At 44.8% G+C, this 15,274-nt stretch overlaps 1 protein-coding gene across 2 annotated transcripts in view; it reads left to right on the top strand.

Moving 5' to 3' along the window:
* The window catches only part of LOC149336568 (uncharacterized), a 67,369-nt gene that overhangs the window by 29,641 nt on the left and 22,454 nt on the right, over positions 1-15,274 (top strand). For both annotated transcript variants that reach the window (XM_089553002.1, XM_089553001.1), the window contains exons 8-10: positions 1,893-1,949; positions 3,417-3,471; positions 10,458-10,525. In XM_089553002.1, coding sequence (XP_089409128.1) covers positions 1,893-1,949; positions 3,417-3,471; positions 10,458-10,525 — 180 coding nt within the window. The remainder of the gene's footprint in view (positions 1-1,892; positions 1,950-3,416; positions 3,472-10,457; positions 10,526-15,274) is intronic.

The raw sequence follows: 15,274 nt of genomic DNA, 5'->3' as shown, positions 1-15,274 counted from the left end.
GGATCTTGGACGCGAAAAAAATCGCCGAAAAATCTATTTTCGGAAAACTGCATTTCTCATAATCTCAATCATATGAATCTCGCAGGGTCACGAAAATAATTCCTATCATCCAGAACTAACAAAATTAGTACGCAGAATTTATGCAAATCTATTTCTGGCCGACAGGGTTTTACTTTAACCCTTTGAGGGTCGAATTATTTTCAAGAAAGCTGTCCCAGGTGGTCAAATTACTTTATTGCGGGTCTTGAATCTACAAAATGTATATAATCGAGAATAAATCGTAAAAAAAAATTAGGAACAGTACTTTGGTGACAGCATCACTCACAACTGGAAAATGTTCAATAGAATAGAATAGCAACGGTGATAAGCAAGCTAAGAGCAGCGCCAATAAAGATAGAAATCAACTTTCGCCGCCTCTGCAAAACAGTGCCCACAAAGAGAAAACACGTTTCGCGCGACTCCGAGCAGCGCCAATAAAGATAGAAATCAACTTCGGCAGCCCCTGCAAGATATTGCTGACAAAAAGAAAACTCAAATTTCGCTCGACTCCGTTGCGATCACGCGGCGGAACCAAAACTACAAAAGGGGTGTTGCCGCAGTCTGTGCCGCCGCGCTAAAGCTAGGCATAAGTTCTGCTTATCTCCGTAAGAAGGCAGCACAAAATTCAAACACTTCTTGTAAGTCCTAAGAGGTGGCAGCACCCCCCAGTGAGCACGCATCGTTCTTTTGGCGCAAAATTTCAAACGGAAGATCGAAACCGTACGGCAAAGACCTTGCGGGACAGAAAACCGCCGCCGTACATACAGTAGAACCCCGTTCATACGTTTTTCACCGGACCGGGAAAAAAAAAACGTAACAGCCGGGAAAACGCAACAGTGAGGAAAGCACCGAAAGCACCGAAAATTAATGAAAACAGTGCAGCTTTGACTTGAAACAATTAATTTCCGCAAATTGACCCTAGGACTTTAAAAAATCGAGAATGGTGGATTGCAGTTTCTTTCGCTCGCTGGAAAGAACAACGCGTTTCTCAATAGCAAAGGCCGCATTGCTGTCAGCATCGCTTTGCGGTGCGGCCACACCGCACGCACGCAGCAGTGCTGTGCAGTTCACGCGCTCACTGCAGTCCACGCTGAAGCGACGTTGTGCACAGCGTCAAGCACTGAAATGTTCGTAGGCTGCTCGCCGCGCTGCTCCGCGTAGGCCGCCCTGACTGCCTGTCGACTGCGTTTAGTACTGCCAGCTTTTCCTCAAGGGGAAGCGCCTTTCGCTTACGCAACGCTATCAAAGCACGATAAAGATGTTGCGAATGAGAGAAGGATGAAAAGGAAATTGCACGGGCCTGCCGACTGGCTCCAGCCGAGCCACCACCGCTGTCACTTGCAGATAGAGGAGAGTTAAAAGATAAAAAGAAAGAGTGAAAGAAAAGACACGCTGATTAACGACCACAGCCGCCCGCCTCCTCCTCACCACCTCCCGCGATAAAGATCGCGGCGTTCTGCGTGCAAGGCAGATAGCCATCTAGCGGCGGCCTCTCCAACTCGCGTGCGGCTTCTTGCAGCCAGTTCCGTAGCCAAGCCTGGCCAAGACTCGTCAAAAACCAAAATGCCGGTTGGCGCGCATTGCCCGGGCGGGTTCGGGGAGCCCGGTTGCGACGTATCATGCGGGATCGTTTCCTCGGCTACGACGTAACAGCGGGGTTCCCAATACATTGGATCCTATGGAAGCTATGCCGGGACCCGAAGAAAACGACGTAACAGCCGGGAAAACGCAGCAGTGAGGAACGTAACAGCGGGGTTCTACTGTATACGGCAAAAACCTTCAAAGGGTTAATGTCCTTCAGTTAATGTAACTCTTGGCTTATTTTGACGTTTTTTTTTATTACTGTTTTACAGCACCTGGCTGGCAAACGGCACAAGGATTTGGTCACTGCCTTGAAGCTGGCTGTTGCGGTAAGCTTTGTTGTCCTTCGGCCTTTGTGTTTGACTTTTTTTCCGGACGAAGCCAGGTCTCCTTGCCGCAGGTTGAACAACTGGGGGAATGTTGAAAAGGGACCCTGAAATGTTTTCGATGGGCCTATTGGCCAACAGTTATGTAGCGGTGGTCTTTGTGGGCATTAGAGTCACATTTGAAAGCTCTCCGTGCACCCTGTAGTCTAGAAATAATTTTTAAAATCTCTGTCACAGTAGCTCGCTGTTGATTAGGGCGGCGCATCTCACTGCACGCCCCCCCGCCCCCCCCCCCCCCCCCCCCCTACGCCTATGAAGTCAGTGGGCAGAAGGCCAAGCCTTCAGGCTCACCCCACTGAATTCTAGAGGCCCGTGTACTGTGCGATGCCAGTGCACGTTGATGAACCCCAGGTGGTCGAAATTTGCGGAGCCCTTCACTACTGCGTCCCTCATAGCCTGAGTCGCTTTGGGACGTTAAACCCCATAAAACCAAACCAACCAAACCATCTGCCCACCGATGTCATCGAGGTAGGGGACGCACGGTGATGCGTGTCGCCCTAATCGATTGCAAGCTACTGCTGCAGTGATTTTTAAAAATTATTTCTAAATGATAGGGTCCACGCAAAGCTTTCAAATTTGACTTGAATAACCACGAAGACCACCCCTACAGATCTGTTTTGCACTAGAATATGCCCATATAAATTATTTCAGAGCCCCTTTATCTGCTGTATGCTTTGTCACCTTCATGCAGTTTGCTTTTGTTTTATGTTAGCATGCAAGCACATTCCAGGACGAAATAAAACATTGTCATTTTAGGCTTTGGCCATAAACTGTTGTTGTCGTCCATAAGCCAGTTATATCGTGCAGGCACTACGTTGTTCAACATGTTGAACTTTGGGAAGGTTGGGGTGTGGAGCTTAGGTTGTTTTTTTTATGTCAGGAATTCAGTTTTGGATGTAACGAATGGAGTAATGTGTGCCTGCTGTTGTTGAGTTGACGGTAGTTTTTGCTTATTTGCTAATAAGGGAGTAATTACTCATTGGCATCCACCCGAGCGCAGCCAAACGGCTACAAAGGAAAGCTATACAGCTTTCTCAGAAACTTTGCAGTTAAAGAAAAATAAGAAAGCAAAAACTTTCTTAAAATAAAGATTGGGGGTGCGGGGCGGCGAGGCGACGGCTTGCAATCGTGTAAATACAGTATTGATCACAGTGTCAAGTTCGGGGTGCGCCTATTATGCGCGGAAATAAAAAAATCTGATTTTTCGCGACCAAACTAGGGGTGCACCTATTACGTGAGTGCACCTATTATGCGAGTAAATACGGTAAGCTGAACGTAGTGCAGTAAAGACCGGTTGAGATGTTGCAGATGATATATGCTTATTCTGTTTAGAGCTGCCATATATCGTTGACTGCTGAGGACTGTATTGTCACAACAGCATGTTGGCATGTTTCTTTACTCTCTTTGCAGAGACTTCCTCCAAACCTGAGACCTCCTCAGTTAAGGATGCCGACTCGAAAAAACGGTATTGTCCCGTGTTGGGGTGCTTCGAAACTGACTTACCTATTTTATAGGCATCATAGACCTGTTATGTTAAATATTCTACCATTTTTTTTTGGTATCATTTGCACAAATTTCTTCCGAAACAGTGCTGTGCAAAGCACAATGGCTAACGAGAGCGCCTTCTCTGCTTGTTGGTGACTGGTTTGGCAGCTTGGACTGTCTCTGAGCAGAGAAGGTGCTCTGTAAACATTTTTTTAAAGTTAAGGGAGGACACTGGTCTTGAAAAGAAAATTTTATTAATTTAGTCACAGTTATGAAATTTTCAGGTCACATGTATTTTTGTGTGCTGATTCTAGATATGTCATTTAATTTCATGTAAAACAATTCCTTGAGCACTTATGCACTTTTTATGCAAGTATTTTGGGGAGAGTTTTGAAGAAAATTTTCTGCAGGAAACTCGCTGAAATGTATGCCATTGGGTTCTCTTGACACCAAGGAATGCAATAAGGGTAAAATTATCATCCTGGCTCTCATAGAACTTGAGTAATAGGGTACTGAAGCTGCCACTTCAGAAACAGGAATACACACTTTCCTTCTCATTTCTGGAGCGACAACTTCAAAACCCCATAACTTAAGTTCTGTGATAGGCAGGAAGACAACTTCACCCTTATTGCATTCCTTGGTGTCAAGAGAACTCAATGGCATACATTTCAGCGAGTTTCCCGCAGCAAATTTTCTTCAAAACTCTCCACAAAATACTAGCATAAAAGGTGCATAAGTGCTCAAGGAATTGTTTTACATGAAATTAAATGACATATTTAGAATCAGCACACAAAAATACATATTCCCTGAAGATTTCATAGCTGTGACTTCATTAATAAATTTTTTTTTTTCAATACCAGTGTCTCCCTTTAAGTACAGCCAAATTTCTGTGAATGAGCACAAAAGTTCTTAAAATAGTTTGATATAGTTGAAATTCATGAGAGAAAATTTTGCCAAAAATGTACACGAGGGAAGCAAAATTCAGTCAGTGAAAGGATAGCAACTCGATCCCTCCTTACTAGAGAGCAGAGAGAGACCATTTCTGAAGTTTGGTTTGATGGGATTTAACATCCCAAAGCAACTCGGCCTGTGAGTTTTAGCGGCATTACGAAGTTGCTTGCGGCAATTCCAGAGACCACGGAAAGCCGAACGCCAAGTGCCACTTAGGTTGGCTTCCCTGCACAACGCCACCAGCACATACCGGGGCACCAGAATGAAAGCTATTGCCGTTTTCACCACATCCATAAAAGCCGACAACCATGAACCAACTAGCTTTCAAACAGACACTGCTGAATTGCCGATTACAGTAATTACAAAGTCACCTTTTTAAGACTGTATGAAAAAAGTCAGAGGCATCAAAATTGTTGACCATACAATATCGTCTCGTGATTAGCTTTTTGCTTAGGTAACAAAAAAAAGCTTTAACAATGTTCTGTTTTTCGTCACGGAGGAATTCTGTTCGGCCATCCTGAATCACTCCAGACTTAAAGGTGCAGTGAAGAGGAATCTGAACTCGTCTTTTTGCAGCGAGAACTCGATCTACACGTTCCCAGCATTCTTAGAAACTTCGACTTATTGCCCTATGTGGCCGATTTCCCTAATTAAATCGAATTAACATCCGGCTCCCGCCTTTATTTTTTTAATTCACCCCGTACAGTGGGCGGAGTCGACCAACGCGTGGAGTGCCTTTCAGTCAGCTCCGTGGAGGCTTTCCTTTCGCTTTATTTTGTTTTCTAGGTTTTCATGAATAAATGGTTTCATATGCAGGTAGCATAGCCGCAAAATAAGCCCATAGAAATAAAAATACGCGCGGACTATTTGCTTCTATGGACTACTACGTATCACTCCGCCAATGGCAGAGCGGGAAGCCGCCACGGGACTGGGTGAAAGGCACTCCACGCGTTGGTCGACTTCGCCCACCGTACGGGGGAGAATTAAAAAAAAAAGGCGGGAGCCGGACGTTAATCCTATCTAATTAGGGAAATCGGCCACACAGGGCAATAAATCGAAGTTTCCAAGAATGCTAGGAACGTGTGGATCGAGTTCCCACGGCAAAAAGACGAGTTCAGATTCCTCTTCACTGCACCTTTGAGTTCTATCCGACTATAGACTGCTACCACCGACCATGCCTTTGGTTCTGGGCCACTATCAGTGGATACGGCAGGCTGACTGCCTGGCTACCAACTATTCACGTTGCGGTATCTTACGGGGTGCTATCCACAAGTGCAAAGGATGGATAGTTTAATGATAATGCAGGATAAAGGTGCGAACCGTGGCGCAAGTGCTTGCTGCACCACCACCTGTCACTTGTGTAGTGAGGCAAAGCCTGCCACCTGCCCTTCAAGCAGGCACAGCTTGACGGTGGGCAGTTGAATGTATTCAACTGCGTTCAGTGTTAAAGAATTGCACGTGTTTGTCAAAAACATTTAGGAACAGTTCAATATAGCCGATAATTCGCGATGTCCATGTTCAATGTTGCAAGGTTGGACTGCAATAGACCTGTCTGTTTTGTGCAAAAAGAATACAGGAACAGGTGTAATATGTGCTGCATTTGACAACTCTTGTGAAGGACATCCAGAATTGTGATTAAAAAAACGAGAAAGGATTTTGCCTCCTCGATGGAGGCAAAATGCTACAGGCCTGTGTACTGTGCAATGTCAGTGCATGTTAAAGAACCCCAGGTGGTCGAACATATCTGGTGACCCTCATAGTCTGAGTCGCTTTGGGATGTTAGAGCCCATGAGCCAAACCAGCTTCTGCCTACCCTAGCTCTTGATAACGTTCCTCTGTAAGTTATCAGAATTGTTGCAACCTTTTATACAAGTTTTAAGGTGTTTTTTTGAGTGTGAAACAATATTTATAGTAAATCATTTGATTATTACTATGCATGCACTATTCTCAGTGACACATAAAATGTTAGCTTGGATAATTTACCTTTTGTTGGAAACACATTTAAGTTTTTATGTGGCAGGGTTATAACAGAGCTGCTTACTACCGTATAATCTCGTGTAAGAGCCGCGCCCCCTGTTTTGGACTAGGTGCCATACAAACCCATGTAAGGGCTGCACTTTTTAAAAAAAAATTTGGGTGTGAATTTTGAAGGTGCAGCCCATACACGAATTTTAAAAAAATGTGTAAACTGTATTTTTTTTATCAATTACTTAGTTCGTAATGGGGGGGCGCGGCCCTGACACGAGATTATGTGGTGATTAAAAAAATAGTTATATGTTTGTTTGTTTTTTTAGTCCGTGTATGGGGTGCACCTTCAAAATTCACACCCGAATTTTAATGGGAGCGAATTTTAAGTGCAACTTATACAAGTTCCAAAGTTGAAAATTTGCTTTCACTGCTCAAGCTATATAACTCGAAATAGTTTCTTTTTATGTTGTTGTTTTTCCAGAGAGCAACATATTCCTTGTTTGTATATATATTTTTTGTCAGCGGATAGACTGGATTCAGGTTTGGTTTAGGCAGCATTGCATATGGCATCTAAGAAGTGATATTCCTTATTGTGAATGTGTTGCTTTCAAGTTTATGCTTATGAGCTGGCATGAAGTCTCTCTGAGAGATAGTTTGTTCTTTCTGCCAATCCAGTGTAATTCAAGAACTTGTATACACTTGAAGGGCTTTTTATTGCATTCGCATTTTTTTGGGAGGCTGTGCTTGGGTCACATTTTATGTTGATTTCGTTGAAAGAGCAAAGATAGAATACTGCCCAGGACCACTAATCAGCTGACTCCCGACTTGATTATGTAATATGTTGACACACTCGGGAAACACTGGCTCAAGGCTTCAAGCGCAAGGCTTCAAACACGTGTGACTTCTATAGCAGTGCCCACAGAATTGCGCAGTCAGTTTGTGTGAGCCTCCTTACACAAAACTGCATGCTTAGGGCCCAGACAGTGCAGTGCTGTCCAAAAGCTGCTCCTTCATATTCACGCTAATTTTGTGCGGGGGTTTATTTCATCAATGGCCCAAGTGGGAGGAGCACATTGATTGCTCTCTGTGGCGATGGGCATGCGTGTGTTCAACCATGCAGTGCTTAAAGGGACACTGAGGAGGAATTGAAGTTGGCTTGTATCGGCAGAATACCAGCTCCTGATTGCAAAAACGCCACTCATACTGACAACAAAGCTCTTGTAACGTAGAAAAGAGCAAGAACCAAAATACAGGTATCGCCACCACAGGCCAAACTCGCAAGTACAAGTGTGATGACGTCATAGGACAGAAAGGTGTTGCTAGAACCAATGGTTCTAGCAACACTAGGACACGAGAAGCCGCGAATCACTGAGGCGCAGCCAATGCATGCGCAAATCTCCGTGACGTCGCCAGGTGGCGCCATGTACCCGGCAGCTACGCGCGCGCCTGCAGCATCGGGACCAATCAGCGCCTACTCACCGGCGGTAGGCGGGCTCCCGGTATTCCGCTCACGGTAACAAGGTGCGCGGTATGCTAAAGGTGTCTATTTGCGAGAACTTCGTTGACGACTTCCAGAACGGGATCCATCGTAACGCTGGCAAAACGCCAGTGCAAACGTAAACGAAGCGACATTAGCGACGGCCGCAATAGCCGATAGATGCCTTCAATGTGTGGCTGGCGGTAGCTTTCTTTTCGGCTGCTGCTAGGCCGCATTGCTGGCCGCCAGAAATCATGGAGTCTGCGTTACGTCATGTGCACGTCATGTTTCACGTCACTTAGTCCTGTGTCGTCATAGGAGAATCACAAGTTTGACTCAGAGCGGCGGGAAAAACTTTTCCAACTTCGAATCCAACTTTCTTAGAAATAAATGCATCTTTTGCTGCCGGCCAAGTGGCAACAAAGCCATGAAATGCCGAACTATCGGATTTTGCTTTAAAAAAATATTAATAGAGCTCTCCTCACTGTCCCTTTAACATTAGCTATGTGATGCCCTGGTCATGTGCATCCAAGGCTTCCATGGAGGCTAAATCTTCTGCATTTAAAGAAGCTGCATCTCACTGTGCTGTCACAAGTGCAGATGTGTGCAGGTTTGAATTCGGGATGCCTTTCGTAGCTTTGTTGACACGAAGTGTTTGTGCAATTTGTGCAGCTATCTGTAGTGTTTGGCCCTGTACTATGTAGGACAGCTTTTTGCTGTCTTGCATATATAACTTGAAAGCCAAACACTAAACACCCCTTCTTCATACAAGAAATGCGGCTGTACTGTTGGCTGCATCTTGCCATGTGCACAGTACTGAAGTTGAAGAAATGTTCATGTAACGTGGCAGCTAGCCTGATTTAGTAATGTAAAGGCTTTTAGTGCAAAACGACCAAGAAAGGACGGGGATAGAACAGACACAAAGGAGCGCTCCTTTGTGTCTGTGTTCTGTCCCCGTCCTTTCTTAGTCGTTTTGCGCTAAAAGCCTTTACATTACCAAGATGAACCAACTCGCCCAGCAGAACGTGTTACTTAGCCTGATTTATTTGTGCATTTTTTTTATTTGTCACACATAAGCTTTCTCCTGTTGCAATGACCGCTAGTATGTGTATGGTTCTGCAGTGCAAGAATTTCTATGCTAGAACCCTGGATATGGCTTGTTTAACAGTGGATGGTGGCTGCATCCAGGACATCCTGTATGGAGACTCTTGACACAGGGTTTTTCCTTTGAAACCCAGCGAAACTATACATCTCTCAGTGTATTCTTAGGAGCTCTCAGTCAGAAGAATAGTTGAGAGCTTACCAGTTTGGTCATTGTGGGTAATGCATGGCAGAGCTGCCATGCATTCAGATTGTTACATTTTGCCCAGTTTTGTGCAGAAGCGCTTTTTTCTTCTACTCCTGCCGTTGATGCGGCTGTCTCAGGGAGATGGCCGCTGTACTGGCTCTTGCAGCTGTAGGCCTGTCTGGGCTATACTATACAGGGTCTGTTCTGAAAGTAGTAGGACTGGTTTTTTCCTGGGCAAATGGGCGGACGAGAGGCGGTCTGCGCATGCAGGATCGTTGAAGGGGGATATTGGGTATGCTGGGAAAAATCGGCAGTCGGCTCTCGGCCGTTGAAGAGAGCAGGTCGCTTGTTCTGTGAACCCCTGTCGAAACGTCTCGTCACGCAAAATCATGGAGTGTTTACTGGATCAGCGATACGCGATCAAATTTTGTGCAAATCTTTGTAAAACGGGCAAAGAGACTCACGACATGATTAAGGAGGCCTACAGTGATGCTGCCATGGGTAGACCAGGTATTTTTTGAGTGGCGCAAGCTGCTCCGAAAAGGTAAGGAAAGAGTGGAGGACGACGACCACTCCGGACGCCCTTCGACCAGCAAGACCAACGAAAATGTGTAGCGAGTTAAACATTTACTGAACAGTGATCGTAGGATGAGTATCAGAATGATTGCTGATGACTTGAGCATTCCTCAAACCCAAGTTTTTGAGATCGTGACAGAAAACTTAGCCATGAGGAAAGTGTGCGCGAAGTTGGTGCGGGGAGTGTTGTCAGAGGAGCGAAAGGCCAACCGGAAAGCGATCTGCCAGGATCTTCTTCGTCATGTGAATGAGGACCCCAATTTTTTGTCCAGCACAAGGCGGCAACGCTGCCTCAGCCCCCCTACAGCCCCGGCTTGGCCCCGGCAGACTTTTTTCTATTCCCGAGAATAAAATCGACGCCCGAGGGGAAACATCATGGATTGGTAGAGGCGGTTCAACAGGCCGTGACGAGGGAGCTAAACCTCATTCTGGTCCATGCGTTCCTGGAGGCGTACGAAAACTGGAAAACTCATTAGCAGCAGCGTGCAGGTGCGGAAGGGTGCTACTTTGAAAAATTCCAGTCGTGTTTACTACTCTCATGAATAAATTTTATTAAAAAAAATGAGTCCTACTACTTTCAGAACAGACCCTGTATACAGAGCACAGAAAGCATGCTGAAATAGTGCTTTCACATGCTGACTCCTGTTGCTCATAGCTTGTGATCTGCTGCCTGACTGAGAAAGTAAAAGCGCAGTGCAACTCACAGATGGCAAACCACCGCCCGGCCCTGCCCCGAAACCAGCTCCAGTGCCCAAGCTTGGCGTTGCTGTCCAGGTAAATAACAATGCTGCTGCAGACTCTTTGATTCTGAGGGGAATGGCATCCTGTGAGAGATGTAGCAATTCATGAGAATTGCTTTTCCCCTCTAGTATTGCACGAGCTTGTTGCAGATTGTAAGCTGCAACTAGCTGTTCTGGCTTTCTTTTCGGGAAGAACACCTAATACCCCTGTCGCACTAGCAAATTTAATGTCATTGGAACCTAATGGCATTCTATGCATCGAATGTCATTTGGTCTCTTTCGGTGCTACACGGAAAAAAATGTCATTTGAAAATGATGGCGTCGATGATCAGTGAAAAAATAAAATTGTCCAACTGAACGACATCAGCGCGCATAAAAGATGCTTGAAATTGTTGTGCAGTGTTTCAAAAGCGGCTGAGAACATTTGTGTGCCGTATTATAACCTTAAAATATTTGCGGCCATTCTGCACCACTTTAGCCATCAAAAGCCAAGCCAAGTACAAAGTCAATCACAAATCTGATAAATGTAAACAAACAAAATGGCTGACATGGCGGCGCGCGGACGCGCGGAGCTTGGAAATGACTTCCAAAAGGTGAACTGCTCAGTTACGTCTTTAAGTACCTTCGAGCTTAACGAACATGGCACGCCAACCAGCAAGAATCGCGCATCCCAAAATGACCGACGGTCGCGGGTAAGACGCTGCTTCGCGCTCGGCCGCTGCGGTAGGCTGCTGAGGCCGAGAGTAACAGCTATCCACGACAGCCTCTAGTGTGAACAGATTCACACCAACATTAACTTTTTTCAGCAGAACTAAATAAACGCACTTTCTAAGTTTGGCAGTGTGCAAATTATTTTTTTCGCGTCGCTTGTTCCTGCTGCGTATCTGGTGTCCAGAGTACGCATTCGGTTCGAGATCGATTGCGAATGAGTTCTCCTAACTCATTCGATGGTGAATGTCGTTCGAACCTAATGACATTACGCGTTCCTGTGTAGCAGTTGATTAATGACACTAGGTGCTAGTGTCATTCGATTCGAATGACATTAAATTTGCTAGTGTGACAGGGGTATAACTCGTGTGCTTTATTGCTGTCATGTTCAAGTGCCATGTTGGCATGGTAGATGAACATGGCTTCTTTGGCTTGCCACACACATGCCAAAAGCATTGGCAGCTTGTGTGGCAGTATGAGCTTTCAAAAGGATTTGCATTTTTTTTTTTACTGACCTTGGTTACACAATATACAAGTTTCATGTAAGCAGGAGCCCAGAACTCAATGCAAAAGTTCCTGAGGGGTCCGTTGATTTAAGAAACGAACACATTATGAATAATCAGTCTGATATTGGAGGTGCAAAATGGAAAGGAAAAAAGAAATGATAAGTTATGAAAAGAACAAAGTGTGCCTCTGTGGCATACACGTTTTTTCTTTTTCTTTCAAACAATGGCTGTACACTTCGTCTTACATAACCTTTGGCAGTGGAACTGTAGTTGTGAATCTGATTTCTGGAATTTTACAGCAAATTGGCCTTGGCTCTGATGACCTCTCACAGAGATAAAGTAAAAGTCTGTGTTGCATGGTGAGAGATTGTTCTGAACGTGGCAACCTGTGATATTGTAAAAAAAAGGAAAGAAGTACTGAGCTTGAAAGCATATATTGTTGATGCCTGAGGCTCTCTATAGTTTCTGTACAGTAGCTTTTTAGTACCTATCGCACAGCACTAGGAGGGGAATTGAGAGGATGGAAATTGAAAAATAAAAAAATTGTTTTTGCCCAGTTCCACCCTAAACCTGCTGGACATTAAAAAGTATACCAATATTTTGTTATTTAAAAAGACTAAAAAACTTAACAGGAAATGTTCAAATCAGCTATACTGAATAACTGCAGGGGCTTTGCTTAGTTTAGTTGCGTGAGGTGTTCATGTTCAGGTTTTTTTTTATTAAGTTTTAACATCTGATGTGAGAAGGTAGCTCTACTGCCTTCTTTGTTGTAAGTTAAAGAAGCTGCTGAGGAATTTGGTTAAAAAGTATTCTTTGTCGGCCTAGTTTGTAAGTTGCTCAAATGGAAACAATTTCAACATGAGCAAGACGCAGTTTCGAGAGAGGCACGTGACATAGATCAGTGCTGACCTTGAACTGTTTGTTCTTAGAAGTGTCAAACCAACTGATGTCACCGTGCTCATCAGAGCAGGAAACAGAAACCAGGTCTGTGGGTAGCCTTTAAGATGCAGCATTTTCCTGTCATTGATGCATGTTGAAGGGATGCTTATTTAGTGGTCACTTGCTTTGACGATGAAGGCAGCTTTGACCAACGCTCTTTGTTTGCGCTCTGAAAGGGCAATGAACAAAAGTTCTGTAGCAGCAGCTTTTTAGACACCACAGTGGACAGCAACGACAGCCATGAGACAGGTGGTCTTTCTTGGTGAGTGATGTCCACAGTTGCATCAACAATATGACATCAGTATGTAGCAACAGTACAGCTGTACACACACCGCTAGTTGGCTGCTAGATAGCATTTTTAAAATGCTGTTGCAAGTAACAAGAAAATAATGGTCGTCTCTCTTGATGAAAGGTACTAACTATTGAAAAAGAGTAATCATTAAAAAAGAGCTCAAGTTTCTGGTGTTGGAGAACATTCCTTTCGTTTCAAACGTCAAAGCATATTTTTTTTCCACTTCTCACGTCAGTGTGAGAAGCTAGTAGCTGGCACCAATGCATGGATGTCTGCTTGGTATGTGGAGGATGTGATCGCCAGCACAAACGGTGGGGCAAAGCTAAGCAGTGCATGCACGTTTGTTAGTGTCTGTGCCACTTGCCGTGTTCCATCGTTTGTAATAAGGGAGTAATTACTCATTGACATCCACCCGAGCGCAGCCATACGGCTTCAAAGGAAAGCTATACAGCTTTCTCAGAAACTTCGTAGTTAAAGAACAATTCGTCCTGGTCCGGGGTTTGAACCCGGGACCACCGCTTCACTGGAGCAGTCGCTCTACCAATTGAGCTAACTGGGACGGCAAGCTTATGGTAGGGCGAGAGCGAATTGATCAATAACTCGAAGTGGGAACAGTGTTTGTCAAATGTTGCTGGCATCCTTACATCTTTAAACATGCATCAATCAGTCTAGGACAGCTATGTCTACATGCATTGTATAACTTAGCTGGTGTCTCATGGATAAAAAAAAAACGCTCCTTAGGCATGTCTTGCCAGAGCATCCACAGTGGCAGATGCTTGGAAGCTTTGGAAACTTCTAGAAGGTTGGCTTCCCACTGCACTGTGGTGTTCAGTGACGTGTGCCACTTGCACACTGCAGACCTTCTGAGACTTAAGTTGATCAGATATGAAGTTTTCCAGCCATCTGGGGTCTGCGCAGTCATATCTATGAAACTGGGTTATGTGGCTTAAGCAGATGCCGTGTTGTCTGTCACTGCATCTTACATACATATTGTCACGTAGTGGTGACTACAGTCCGGCGAACAGAAACACAGCGAGAATGTCTTCGAAACGGAACTCTTTATTTGGCTGACTTGCGCCCGCAAAGAACTGATTCACTCGGCGGCGGCGTAGCAACAAGTGTGCTCGGTGGTCGTCGAACAGAATGCCCGCCGCTGTCGGCCGTGCTCTTTTTAAAGCTGATAGCGAACATTCGAGATAAAGCTTGGAAAGTTACTAGAACATTCTGGCCTAGAGTGGAATCTGCTCCGTCTGGATGCGATCAATCGAGATAAATCTAGGCCCGTCTTGCATCACAAACGAAGTGATAAAGCGACGTGCCTGCAGCCTTGAAGCATGAACAAATAAACACAACAAACAAACGCTACAAAGATTTGCGGCAATATTGTGCTTCCACAAGGTACCCATCAGGCACACCTTGTGCCTTGAAGCATAGCAGCATTGTTTAAAGAATTCATTGATGCAACTCTGCATCAAAAGCTTGTCTACACTTTGCACTTGTGTCACCCAAGGGCATAAGCAAGATTCTGCTGTGAAACTGGCAAACTGTCACTCTGGTATTCTGTGCACAAGTTGAAAGGGCCCCCACTGATAGTTTTTGCATATTGCAGACACCACGCGCATTTTTCAGAGCACTGGCTTAGACACGGAAGTATTTCAGCTCCGCATGCTATGAGGAACCCACAGATTTTAGCAAGGATTGCTTGGGCCGCGTAGCGTTAGCTGGTGCATTTACTGCTGGGGATATAAGGTGGGGATCACCGGCATATATGCTACACCCTATTTACTAGTGCTGTGATACAAGGCTACACAGAACAGTCACGGCCAGCGGTAGGGAGAAGTTTCGGCACATATCGAAAATTTTTAAAAAGTGCATTGCTGCAGCCTGAAGTAGTTATGAAGTCATGTCCTTTTGAGAACTTATGGAGGTCTGTGTCGATTTTACTTGGAGCATATAGTGACAGACGGGAGCACTGATTGATGTGCTTCCAATGCCTGTAGTTCCGATTTTGCCTTTTCTAAAGTGTTTATGCAAGTAAAGACTCCTTTTAATGAATTTTTTGAAGTTCTGGTAAAAAGTTACTATAGTTCCTTTCGAACATAAAACAGTGCAAATTGCTTGCCTGAGTCTGGTGAGAAGAGGATCTATGCCTGATGGTTAATGAGTTGTCTCGTTGTTCAAATACCATTTTCAGGCATGCACCTCAGGTTACTTCTCAGAAATAGGCTGAAACATTTCCTTTGTTGGGTTCCAAGCATTAAGATTGCTAAAATCAAAGGACAGTTTTGGTTGGACTGGGTTGTATAGTAGAAATTGATTTTATTTTTCTGCTTAAAAG

Source organism: Amblyomma mixtum, chromosome 7, assembly GCF_055824585.1.
Source record: "Amblyomma mixtum isolate Tamu chromosome 7, ASM5582458v1, whole genome shotgun sequence".
In the NCBI taxonomy this organism is placed as follows: domain Eukaryota; kingdom Metazoa; phylum Arthropoda; class Arachnida; order Ixodida; family Ixodidae; genus Amblyomma; species Amblyomma mixtum.
Note: the sequence above shows the minus strand (reverse complement) of the source record. Positions and strands in the feature narration are given on the sequence as shown.